Raw genomic sequence first — 14,295 nt, forward strand, 5'->3', positions numbered from 1 at the left:
ATTTGTAGGCATTTATTATGCCTTATTTTTATCGTTTTCCCCTTTCGTCTTACTGTCTTTCCCTGTAAGAAGTCGTTTCAAGGTCTTTCATTTCTTTCTACTGTTTTTGCTTCCCAGCTTTCCCTAACTTCCGTCTGTGCTTCAAGCTGTTATATGTCTGCTTTCCTTCAGTAAGTGTCCTTTCTTCACTGTGTTCTTCCTTTCTGAACTTTGTTTTACCCATGGTTGTCAAAACCGGACCGGTCAAACAACCGGAAAAGACAAAGAGTCAATGGTTTGAGGTTTAACCGGGATCCAACCGGGGTTCAACCGGTATTCAAAAATCATGTGCAAATTATATTTTTATTCATATTTAATCTTGTAACATAGTATAATATCAACTATATTCACAAAAAGTATACTGATATAATAACATTTATTTAGTATCAAAACATGATATCAAATTAATAAATTTAACATGACAAATAAATATAAAAATTAAAGAAAATATATACTTTTAAAATTAATAGTGATTATTTTTTATTAATAACTAACATGTAAATATGCTAATAGGATATGTATTTTATAATTCAACTTAAATTTAAATTTATTAGATTTTTAAAATTTATTTGTATATATTTAAAATCTAAATGCTAATTAAACTGTATTAATATTGAAAAAATATAATAATTTTTTAATGATATTTATCTAAATAGAAAAAATAATACTAAATCATATTTTAATTATTTAAGTTAGAACATTATTATTTATTCTTAAATAGTTAATAATAAACATAAGTGAAATGTTAGTGTAGTGGTGAGTATTAGAGTCTATAGACCAAAGGTCCAAGGCTCGAATCCTACTTTTGTTAAAATTTATATTTTTTTAAGTAAACATGTCTAAAAGCAAATCGGACCAAACCGCTTAACCAGCACTGGGTCAACCGGTTCATGGTTGAACCGATCGGTTTGAGCGGGTCTGAACGGTTTTCAAGGATTTAACAACCAGGCCACATTCGGCCTGAAATTGTGATCGATTCTGGTCGAATCGGGTTGGACCGACCGGACCTATCCGGGTTTGATAACCTTGGTTTTATCTCATAACGGGTCGTAAGAAGCCACAAGTTGATGAAGCTTCCGGTGCTGGAAATGTAAAGAAGAAAATTATCCCTAACCTCAAGTACTTCGAGCAACCTTCTTCCATGGATTATCTTCCGCTGACGGAGCTAGTCTTCCAATATCCACGGAGCTAGTCTTCCAATATCCAGAATTTGAGCATCTAGGCTTGGCTGTTCCCGTGTCAGATCAAGTAATAACCAACCCTCTGAAGGGATATCTGGGTTTCTATAAGTTATTTCTAGAAAATGGGGTTTGAGTTTCCTTCTCTCCAACATTGTTAAGGTGCTGAATGAATTTGACATCTGCCCTGCTCAGCTTTCTCATAATGGCTGGCTTGATTTGCTCGGACTAGCATTCATCCGTCCATTGGAAGTCCTTTAATCCTTTCAGACTTTTATAAAATGGTAGGCACATTTTGGCAGAGCAAGAAATAAACTTGCCCAGAGCGTTTATCATGCCATTCAGCTTTTGCACATCATCCAGCCTCTTAGGTGGCTCTATTTTGATTATTGCCTGGATTTTGTTAGGGTTAGCTTCAATTCCTTTCTAAGAAATCATGAATCCTATGAATTTTTTGGAGTCCACCCCGAAGGTACACTTCTTTGGGTTGAGCTTCAAGTTGTATGACTTTAGAGTGGTGAAGACCAACTGTAGGTCTTTGAAGGGCTCCTCTATTATGTGACTTTTATGATCATATTATATCAATATATACATCTACCTTGTCCCCAATAAGGTCTTTAATATTTTGTTCACTACTGCATATGTTGCCTCTGCATTCTTAAGGCTGAAAAGGCATTACATTATAACAATATAAACCTTCGTGGATGATGAAGCTAGTTTTCTCATTGTCTTCTAGGTTAATGGGGATCTAGTGATAACATTGGGTTGCATCACATAGGGAAATAGATTGTGTACCCAGCAGTATAGTCGATGAGTGTATCAATGCATAGTAATGGATGTGAGTCCTTCCGGCATGCCTTGTTCAGGTCGGTGAAGTCTACGTAGAGTCTCCACTTTCCATTGGAGTTTTTGACCAATTGGCTCTCTATTTGGGGTACCGGATTAGCTCGATATGCCCACAGTTCAATAGCTTTTTGACCTCTGTGTTGATTATCTTTTGTCGCTCCGGGCCATGGTTTCTTTTCTTTTGACTATACTCATTTATCACTGTTCAACGAATGCATTATGAACTCTAGGGCTATGCATGAGTGGTGTCTGCTTTGATTGACTCTGCTAGTTCGACAGCTATTTGAATTAGCTTGTCCTCTGCCGGCCATACGGTCTCCAAAGAACCAACAGGCTCTGCTATTTCTCGCTCTTTTTCTTTTTCATCCTCCACTTGAGGCTTTATGTTCAAGGATGCTAGGTACGTCTGGTGAGCCACTAGTCAGTTTCCCTTTGTAATGGCCAGGCCCTCCTCCATTGGAATCTGTCATGCCAAGTGTCGAATGTATAAGGCTCCTATCGATGTAGATAGGAAAGGCATGCCTATAATGCCATTATAGGACAGAGTGGTTTCCACCACGAGGATTCTATAGTGCTCCTCCATTTGGGCCTAGAGTCTCCAATTTTGACCTCCAAATGAACACTACACATGAGAGGTACGGTATGCCCACTTATTCATACTAGGGGAGCTATGGGTGTGGTTAATTTCTTTACCCCAATACCCAGACTTTCAAGGACTTTTCGGGTGATGATTTTAATGGAGCTGCTTGTGTCCATAAAAACCCTTCGGACTTTGAATTCTACAATCGACATCTCAATTACCAGGGCATCATAATGCCACTCCCCAAACTTATTCTTTAAATTGTCGAAGTAGTAATCATACCATTTCTCTTTTACTTTTGCAGGGTGGCTATCTCTTCCCTTTTTCTCTTGGACTTGGACCCCCCTGCTATGACATTGATGACTCCTTTAGGAGTGCGACCTTCGAGCTTTTTCTCATTTTCTTTATTTGAGTCTTCCCCATATTTTTTTAGAAATCGGTCAAGCTTGCTGCTTTTAGCCATCTTCTTTAGCTAATTGATTAACTGCTTGCAATCTTCTGCTTCATGGCCTTCGCTTTTATGAAAGAGGCAATACTTTCCATTACTTCAACCTTTTTTGAGTTTGGGTGGGTAGTCAATTCGTATATTGTTGTCTTCAACCTAAAGCATCTCTTTTTTGGGGTGTTAAAGGTGACATGTGGTTTGTCCCTTTGCTCCCATATTCTTGGTTGATTTCTATCCTTTTCATCCTTCTCATTAGAGGATTTTTCGTTGTTTGAGCCTGGCACCCTTTAGAGTAGAGGGTTCGGCTTGCGCTCATCCCACCGAGTGTAACTTCTCGCTCTTTTCATTAACTCCTGAAAATCTCTAGGTCTAGAGTTGATGATGTTTTATTGAAATGTCCGGCTTCGACAATTTATTGCCATAGCATCAATGGCTTTGCCTAGTTGAATTCCTTGACTCGGATGGCCAAAGCTTGGAATTGTTTGATAAACTGAGATAGGGTTTCGCCTTCGGCTTGGACCATCTTGTTGAGGTCTTGCATCATTTTTCCCACCGATATGGAGGTTATGAACGATTCTTCTATATGATTGAAGTTGTGGATAGATACAGGAAGGAGCTACTCATACCAGAAGGTTGATGAGTCTTTCAGAGTTGTGGGAAATAGAAGGTAGAGAACTGCATCCGCGGCTGTTGTGGCTTCCATAATTCTTCTAATTTTTTTGACATGATTTATCGTATCTCCACTACCTCCATATTGACTGAAGGTAGGAATATGAAACCCTCTAGGCATCAGCTCGTGTTGGATTTCCTTAGAAAAAATGGTGCATGTGTCCTTGAGGGCTGAAGGTTTGGTGTATGTGGTGGACCTTTCCAAAATTTCCTTCCTAAGGATTTCATACATCTCTTTCTTTCTGATGGGCTTATCTTTATATTCTTCTTTTGGTTTGTTTTTGTCACCCTGTCTCTTGTCAGTCGACCGAGGCCTGCGAGGGGATCACTTCCTACTTTTTCTCCTTTCTTTAGAATAGCGTTTGTGCTTTTCTTTGGAGATTTTAGGTGTTTCTTTTCGTCTGGAGGGACTTCTTGATCTGGAATATCCTCTTTTTAGTGATGGGCTTTGGGTATGCCTCTTTGGTGTTCACGTTGATCGATTGCTGGATTCCCCTATATTGTTGAGATTGTTCTGCAGATTCTCTTCATTCTTTATTTAAGCTCTGCCATCTCTATCGCATGCGTAGGCCTTATGTCATCCATCTCCTTTTGTAGTGCTCCCAAGTTCTGGCAAAATCGGTGACAGACTTCATCCACCAGTCTTTGCTATAGGATTCCATCTAAGGCTGGTGTCAAAACTCATGAGTGGATTTTTCTCTATTTTCTCTGTGAATTTCTGTCTGGATGCGATTTTCTTCTGTCATTGCTGAGTCTTGTGAATTTTACGTGTTTTGTTCGAGTTCCACGCTCACTGCACCAATGAAATTTGAGTATCTGAACTTGTGATGAGAGTCTGAATACCATGTCGAGTTTTCCATAGTCAACTTGTAAAACATAACCAAAGGTTAGAGAATATCAGAGTCTCAACGAACCCGCTCTGATGTCTAAGTTAGTAGGTGCTTTGGAAGGGTTGAAGAGTAAGGACTAGTTGTGAGATAGTAGTGTTAACGTGTCGTTGGATGTGACCATACCTGTCTATTTATAAGGTTGGACCGAACCCCTTTTCTTCTAGGAGTCCTTTTAGTATTAGGATTCCTTCTCCTATCAAGAGTCTGCTTTAGGAGAAGCCCTCCGTATCGTGGAGTGTTTAACCTGGTCGTATAAGGGTTTCCCTCAAAGGGGAACATTCCATGAAAGCTTCCTAACTGGTCCAAAGGTCCGATTTGCAATACGTGGCAATTGATCTGAGGGCTCCTGTAATGCCACGTGTCTGATTCTTTTTATACTATATCATATCATCATGTAGAATAAGTAATTTACAGAACGTATGTTATCAAATCCAAATTTGATTAGTAATGTTCCTTAATATTAATTGAAGTGAACATATACATAACATATTTTTACATTTCTATTTATCTGTTATTTAGTGAATTAAAATAGATAGGAATAGAGAAATAAAATCCTAAATATTACAATTAAAATAAAAAATGAAGTTAGTGGAGGCATGTAACATCATCAATATATATAGTACTTTTTTTTCTCCAGCTTTATCTAAAACATATCATGTGCCGTTTTAAGCTTTTTATTCAATATCATAAGCTAATTATTACAATTATCATTGAGCCACTTTGAAGATGGAGATTCCAACAGTAATTTGAGGGGTTTTTTTTCTAAAAAAAATTTACAAAGAAATTCAGTTTTATTTGTAATTAAGAAATTCATTTTATGTATAATTATATTAAATAATAATTTGAATTATATTAAATAAATTATTATTTTAGCGTATTTTAAAAATTAGATTATAAGTTAGGAGTATAAAATATATATTTTGGGATTTAGAATTTATAAAATGAGAGTAAAAATTTATAAATTAGGGTATATAAAATTTTTTTTAGCTTAAATGTTTAAATTATAAAATTTTATTTATTTCTTAAGTTTTTTACCATCTTTTTATTTTATAAATTTAATAATAATTACTCTTAATACATTGCTAAAAATTTCAATATCTAAAACTTAAACAGTTTATATGGCGGATCTGTTCGGGGTGTTTACCAACTCGAGCTAGGTTGGCCTAAAGAAGAGTCCCTATCACAGTTGAATGCCCGGTGTGTGTCGAGCAGGATGAAACGGATAACCATTTATTTGCTGAATGTTGTTTTGCAGGTGATATTTGGCAAATAGCTGGAATTTCAGCTCCACAAGTGGGCGATCTGAACTTTGCTGATTGGCTACTAACAGAGATTTGTGGTTCGAATCAGGATACCATTGTCCGGATTTGCTGCGCACTAAAGACAATCTGGGACCACAGAAATAGAGTGCTGTGGCATATGATTTGGTGGCCGGCGGACACTAGTTGGCGGATAGAATTGGACGAGGTTCGTGATTGGAGGGCCTATCACCAAGGTATACAGCCAAGAGACAACAGACAACCGGATCAGCGAACCCGTGACACCATTACTGGGATGCAACTTGACGACGGATCCCAGCAACCGGCTCAGGACGGCCTTGTTGAACCCGCAGCATCCTTACCATGCAGCACTGTCGAGCGACGGCAGCAGCAGCTTCACAACGGCGGAACGACAGCGCTTGATCCTAGAACATCGTCGGCAGGTGCAACGAACGGCGCGGAACAGCTGCGCCAGATCCCGGAACACCGTCGACCCCGGCCGAACAGCAACGACACACTCCACACAGCAGCACCCCCCTACAACAGACTCCCGGTGCGTACATTGGCTAATCAGAAATGGAAGCCACCTGATTCCGGTTCACTCAAGTGTAATATTGACGGAGCCATCTTCAAGGAATTGGGGAGCAGCGGTATGGGAGCAGTAATTAGAGATGAAGTGGGAACATTCCTATTTTGTAGTAGCAGCTTTATCCCAAGTACAAAAGAGCCACGAGTAATCGAGGCACTGGCTATTCGCACTAGCATGATTTGGCTCGCTACTATGAGGTACACGAATGTTGAATTCGAATCTGATGCTAAGATGGTTGTTGATGCAATTCAGTCTGAAAAACAGGATATCTCAGAGTTTGGATCGCTTATTCATGATTGTCGAGCTATTTTACGATCCAACTCTTCTTTTAAATTGTCTTTTATTTCTCGTTTAGCGAACAGGGCGGCACATTTGGTAGCTAGGCAATCATGTTCCAATGCTAGCGATTTTTTGTCAACAATGGTACCAGATTGGTTATCAAACGTTATTGTTGAAGATGCCAATCCAAATTATATATGAGATTCTTTTTCAGGTTAAAAAAAAAAAACTCCTTATTTACCAATTACCATAACTAATAATCAATATAATATGGGGTAAATTCCAAAAAAAATTCCTTTGGTTTCATTTATTGACAAAAAAAAAAAATGTACCTTTTCTTTTGACAAAATGGAGATTGTATTTAAGACCGTTAACCAAAATGCGGAAAAACAGTTAATCCCGTCAATTGGGCTGACGTGGCAGAGGGTATTTTTTTCCAAATTTTTTTTCTTGGATAAATTCCAAAAAAACCCATGTGGTTTCACTTATTGACAAAAAAGGATCTGTGCTTTTTCTTTTGATAAAATGGAGATTGTGTTTAAGACCGTTAACCAAAATGCGGAAAAATAGATAACCCCGTCAACTGGGCTGACATGGCAGAGGGTATTTTTATCCTTTTTTTTCTTTCATATAAAAGGTCTCCCTTCCCATCAACAATCAATCATCAATTCAATTTGGGGTTTTTCCCAATTTCTTCATAGATTGGAAAACCCTAGAACTCAAATCCTTAAAACCATTCATTCTACTGCATTACAAACCAAGATCATGAGTTCAAGCTCTAATTCACATAACTCCAAGCACTCCGTGGATCAAGGGCATGAAGTTAAATGTTTTTGCGGCTTCAGAACTCCAATACGAACGACATGGACGAAGAAGAACATCAGAAGAAGGTTCAGAGGATGTGCAAGGTATCCAGACTCAGGTTCAAGTTGAAGGGAGGTCTTTTATAGGAAAGAAAAAAATGGACAAAAATACCCTCTTCCATGTCAACCCAGTTGACGGGGTTAGCTGTTTGTCCGCGTTTTGGTTAACGGTCTTAAACACAATCTCCATTTTGTCAAAAGAAAAAGCACAAATCCTTTTTTGTCAATAAGTGAAACCACGTGGGGTTTTTTTGGAATTTATCCAAAAAAAAAATTGGACAAAAATACCCTCTGCCACGTCATCCCAATTGACGGGGTTAACTGTTTTTCCGCGTTTTGGTTAACGGTCTTAAACACAATCTCCATTTTGTCAAAAGAAAAAGTACAGATCCTTTTTTGTCAATAAGTGAAACCACAAGGGTTTTTTTTTTGGAATTTACCCTATAATATTTTATTTCAAAGCGGCACTTAGATGACTTATGACTTCTTTTTAGGCAAAAAGCATCATGATGCCCTCATTTTCATTGTTTGGTGCATTAAGCCCTTAATATTTCATTTAGACACATTAAGTTCTTGATTTTTCATTGTGTGGTGCATTAAGTCCTCGATCTTTCATTTAGACTCATTGAGCCATTGATCTTTCATATATAAATGCATTAGGCCCTTCCGTAAATCATTGTATTAAGAGCCTGTTTGATTCAACTGTTAACTAATAGATGTTGATGTTGATGTTAGTTGTTTGCGATTGTAATAAGTTGCTTGTTGTTGTTGGTTGTTTGTTATTAACTGTTTAATTATTAATTAAAGTTTGACTAAATTATATTGAACTGTTACTGTTAGTATTTAAAATGTCTAATATGGACATGTTTTAAATTAATCAACCAATAAATTATAAAATAAAAAAATGTATTATACAAATTAATAAAAATAATTTAAATAAAAAATAAAAATTATTGAACGCAACAAAACCTTGTTTTTCGATAATTATGTTCTAAAAATAAAAATAATGTTAAAAAGAAAACACATTTTGTGGAATTAAGAAGGATAACTTTTCGTAGTTTAAAAAAAAAAACAACTTTTCGTGAAAAGCTCCAAAATACTGCAGTGTCTAGAGAAAATACTAAACGTTGCGGTTATATAAACCAAACCAAATAGATCCTTAAATAATAAAATAATTTATCTATTACTATTAAATAACATTATAACTAATTCAAAAAAAAATATCAAATCACTAAAAATTTATAACAATAACATATTATTTTAAACTATCCGTTATAAAATTTATAAAATTATATTAAAAAACTAGCATAAGGTGCAAACATTCCCACTAGTTATAATGTATAAATGAGAAATATATGGAGACAAGGGAGGCTACAAAATTATGGTCCTCCGTCCACGTCCACATGATGAAATAGCCATTAAAGCTAATCTTTTTTAAGAAAATAAAGACAAGCAATGAAAGAAAAATAAAAAAATATATATATATTGCAATATTTTCTGGATTGGTTGGATAGAGAAAACCCTTGTCTTTTAGTATAATCTTTAGTATGAGAATAACTTCATTTTGATACCCAATTTATATAAAAAAAAAAAAGTTAAGGTACAAAAATACTCCTAACGTTTTGGGTCAGGAGCAATTTTATCCCTAACGTATAAAATTGTGCAATTTTGCCCCTAACGTTTGTAGCCAAGAGCAATTTTACCCCTAACGTTGATAATTTGGGTCAATTTCAGACACTATTATAAAATACAGATATTTTTGTTCATTATTTTGCACCAATTGTATATCAATTCATTCTAAAAAAAGGATTTCATGTTTTTTGTAATTTAATAATAGAATTGGAGATTAATATTTATAAATTCAGTGAATTTTTTTTGTCTAATTCGTACAAAAGAGAATATATTTTTTATTATTTTTTTTCACATCCCAACATATGTTTGTGATTTATTACTGATAAAATGATGCACATGTGAAGTGTAGATAATAAGATTCATGACCGAGAAGACAGTTTGATGAATTATTTCTGAAATTGATCCAATTTATCAACGTTGGGGATAAAATTGCTCTTGGCTACAAACGTTAGTGGTAAAATTACACCATTTTAGACGTTAGGGGTAAAATTGCTCCTGACCCAAAACGTTAAGGGTATTTTTGCACCTTAACCCAAAAAAAAAAAAAACTAGAATTAGTTTACCGTATAAGAAAACTAGAATTTCAGTTCTCATTTAAGGGAAAAAAAAATTCATCCCATTTAAACAGTACTGTTGTCGCATTAGCAATCCCCCTTTCATTATAACGGAAACAAAATGAAATTCCAACATTAGTACAAGTGTTTATGGAAGTATTAGAACCACCCTGTATATATGTAGACGATTTAGAAGAAGTTAAAGCTATATGTAATTTTTACAAGAGAACTTGTGTACAGTCTATACTAACCTCATTTTGCAGCTTGTTTTAGTAGTGCATAACTCTTTTTATTATGACATTGGTGCTTGCAATGAAAACATGTCATGATTGTTTCCGTTACAATGAAAATAGGGAGTTGCTAATACCACTTTTAAATAGTTGAAGGGTTAAATAGGCCGTCCCGTAAGTTCAAAGGGAAAAACGACCAAAAGTGACAAATTCAGGGGGATTGTGTATGGTTTAGGCCAACTAATAAAGTATATAAGTGCGATCTCATGAGGACTAGTATCCGCGTATTCAGGGGTATGCATCGGTTCAAAACCGAACCGAAAAAATGAATATCAAAATTATCAAAATAATTGACACCGACACTGAACCTAGTATCATGTAAAACCGAAATAATACCGAACCAAAACTTTTAGTTCGGTTCAGTTTTAAACTGTACAAACTGAGTTTAGTTAAAAAAAAATAACAAATAAAAATCATTATATTTCTTCATTAAATTTAGCGCAAATTACAAATCTAGCCCAACTAAAGGGGTCCATTTACATATCTAACCCACTTTGCTTCCATCTCACCAAATTAGACACTTTCATCCACTTTGGATAAAATTATCCTTAGTTCTATTCGATCTCCATCTGCTCCTGCTCCCGCTTCTTCTTCTTCCGCTTCGCTCGCTCGCTTCTTCTTCTTCTTCTTCTTCTAGTTCTTCTTCTTCGTTTCAACTTCTTTTTCGGTTCATCTTCTTCAATTTCTGATACCAATCGTTAGAGATTTTTGAGATTATTGAAGTATTATGTTCAATTTCCCATAGAAATTGTATGTTTTTAGCTTATACGCCTGCTTTTCTCGCTGGTATTGCCTTTTTTTTCATCTGTAATGGTATCGTTTCAATTTTCTCTATTTTCCTCCATTGTAGTCGCATTTGTGATGAAATTTATCGCATCTCATCACAAATGCGATAATAGTTATCGTATTTCGTCACAAATGCGACAACTCTTATTGCATTTGTGACGAATTCATCACAAATGTGACATCGCCACGGATCTGTATAATCCTCTGAGAGAAAAATAATATGCCCTTATAATAGAACAGTTAACCCAGACAGGGGCGGAACCAGGGGGATTGTGTCACGTCCGGGTCTAAATTTCTAGAATTTATACCTTGATAGTATTATATATTATAATTATTAGGTTTGTGATTTTTATTTGGTGTTCTAGTAAAAGTTTGGAGTTCATTTGGTGGTTTTAGGTATAAATTAAAAGTTTAGAATAATTGTTAAAAGATTATATAAAGATGGAGGATCAAACTGTATTTTTTCCAAATTTGGATATATATTACCAGAGGATTGGTCATCATCATCAGCATCTTTCTTTTTCTTTTTTTTTTCTTTTCTTATCTTCCTTCCTCTGCTTCTTCGACTTTTTTTTATCGTTCTTGAACCGTTTCTCCACCGTTTCTTTGATTTACGGAGATTCGACCGTCCGAGTCATTTGAAATTGGAACCATAGCATCCTTATACATAGATCTAAGTCCTAGCCGAAGAGGTTTTGAGTTTCGGCAGTGTTTAGAGAGAAATGGCTTAGATAGAGTTTAGAGGCGAATTGAACGGGTTTGTGGTTTTCAATTAACAGCCAAGGTAAGTAACTATCAACTATATTTTGAGTTTGATGTATATAAATATATATATAATCAAAGGATTTACAGAAATTGATATTTCAGGGTTTATATGGGTATTTTGTAAACTTGGGGTTTTTCACGATTTTGCTTTTTATTGTGAAATTACGGTTCAAATGAAGCTAATGATTATGCTTCTATATGAATTTCCTATTTTACTTGATTATGTTGATTTAAGGCTTGATTTGATTGATTTACATATATACGTATATGTTTTTGGTTTCAATACAAATCTATATTGAACAAAATGAATTTGATGATTTCTTACGAATTGTGTTTGGATTGAGAAATCTGTTGTGGTTATTATTGTTATTATTTTGGATTGAAGTCCAAATATGATTTTTATCATACAAAAGGGCTAATTGAAGCCAAATGATTTTTGGTTATGAAATAGTTTGGAATTTGATTGTGAAAGGATATTTGAAACGTTATGATTTTATGATTTTATGATTTTATGATTTTATATCCATCGAGAGCTATCCGGATCGGTGGTTCCATATTTGAAGACCATGTTCAGTGAGGGACATGGCCTGTGTACACAGTTTGAAAGACCTATTGGGTATGGCAAAGAAGTGTCGGGTAAGACCATATGGGATAGGCAATGTTAAGAGACGTCTCGATTATATATGTGGTTATGGATTGATACTTAAGGGGAGAAACTCGATGATGGATACAACGTTTTTAAGTTCATTTGGATTATGTTTTCCGTTATAATTGATTTTGATATAAGGTTTTACGTTTTATTGATTACGATTTGGGTTTGATAAAACGCTTATTTGATTATACTATTTAATAAGGTTTTGAACTCAAGAGTCGATACAAGATTATATATTTTTGGTGTTTGGTTTACTACTTTGACTATATTATGAACTTTGGTTTTGAGTATATTTAATAACGTTTTGATTAAATCCCTTTATAAAGGTATATATGTAGCTGTGTTAAGTAAAGTTGGTTTTTATAGCGGATAGTTTCTTACTGAGATTTTTGTCTCACATTTTTAAATGTTTTAATGTTTTTAGGTGAAAAAGTACATGATAGAGAGAAGGTTACCGCCCAATTAGGCGAGGTTTGGAAATTGGCTGCTTATTGTTAGAATTATGGTTAGAACTTTGGTATTGCAATTGTAATATAATGATATGTGGATAAATTGGAGACTCCTAAGTATTGATTATTATCTTTCCATTTCACGCCCGATGCCGATTGAGGTCATTTAGGGTCGGGTGTGACAGTTTGGTATCAGAGCTCTAGGTTAAATTCTTCGGACCTAAGGTTGATAGTAATTGAGGAATATCGATATTTGATGATAGCTAAGAAATAATAATTGAGGAATATGGCTATTTGGTGCAAGCTAAGAAATAATGTGAAATTTTTCGAGGATTTGATGGTTAGCAATATTTAGGTGTATGGAAAATAGTAAATTATTTGATATTTGGTGATATGGGTTATGAGTAAGTCATAACTTTGAGCTAGAGATATAGAGAATTGTCTATATAGGTGCTGCTGGAGAATCAGATTCATATCTGAATTTTGTGATGCATTTTTCGACTAGATAGAGGCCGAATCTATCATGGAGTCCTAAATGAAAGTTTTTTATTTTTGTCTTACGTTTCCAAGGGTTTTTGAATCGCCTTAATCGGACTCCGTATGAAAAAGTTATGCTGAAAACGGCATATGTTGGTCATTTTAGCGTTCAACCAGGATTTGGTTTTTGCTTTGATTTTTCTCCTTATTTGAAAGACATTGCTACTGGTTTACATGATAAGTTTGTCTTTTTAGGACTATAGGAGATTGAAGAAATGATAAAATGATAAATTGAAGATAATAGATATGGGACTATCTTCCTTATGGTTTTATGGTTTGGAGAAAAGATTGAAGTTTCGAGGATTATAGTCTAAATATACATAAAGATCAAATGGATGGATATAAGAATGATCTATATTGATTTTTCTTATTGTAAGGATTTGATTATAGAGGTTTATATTTGATTGATGATGGTGACTTGGAGTTCATATTCATCATGATTGGAGTGAAAAATTATAGATATAAGTATTATTTTGATGAGTTTTGAAGTTAATATATATGTGCTTAAGAAACCGAAAATGTGGAGATTTCAATTAATTATTTTGGAGGTTGATTATAAATTGGAGATTATGATAGGAGTTTAACAAGTTATGGAATCTTAATTTGAATAATGATATCCGAAGTCAAAGTGCAGATCTATTGTTGAACTTTATCAGATTGAGGTTTAGAATTATTGAAAGTTATATAAATGATGTTTCGAGAGATACCGATGTTAGTGAACAATGAGAAGTAAAGTGGGAGAATATATTAGAGTTCATGATTTGATGATTAAATATGAGATATGAATTTTGAGGACAAATTTTGCTGATCTTAAACACGGTTTGAGATAGGAAATTAAGAGATAAATATGATATACGAGGATATATGTGGTGATAATTGAAAATAGAAGTTATTTTTAGTTCAAGTTTGTGTGATTATGGTTTAAGTTTATATAAGGATCAAGTTGAATGTTTATAGATCAAATAAGAAAATCGAATGATCTTATAGATTTTG

General features: G+C 34.7%; 1 protein-coding gene across 1 annotated transcript; it reads left to right on the forward strand.

Annotated features, from left to right (window-relative positions):
* The first annotated feature begins 3,331 nt into the window (after positions 1-3,331).
* On the forward strand, positions 3,332-6,994 carry LOC136224334 (uncharacterized). The gene is made up of 2 exons (XM_066012646.1): positions 3,332-3,755; positions 5,903-6,994. Exons 1-2 carry the CDS (start codon positions 3,725-3,727, stop codon positions 6,973-6,975), a joined length of 1,104 nt encoding a protein of 367 aa, XP_065868718.1. The 5' UTR covers positions 3,332-3,724; the 3' UTR covers positions 6,976-6,994.
* Positions 6,995-14,295: the final 7,301 nt, after the last annotated feature.

This window comes from Euphorbia lathyris, chromosome 3 (genome assembly GCF_963576675.1).
Source record: "Euphorbia lathyris chromosome 3, ddEupLath1.1, whole genome shotgun sequence".
Taxonomy (NCBI): domain Eukaryota; kingdom Viridiplantae; phylum Streptophyta; class Magnoliopsida; order Malpighiales; family Euphorbiaceae; genus Euphorbia; species Euphorbia lathyris.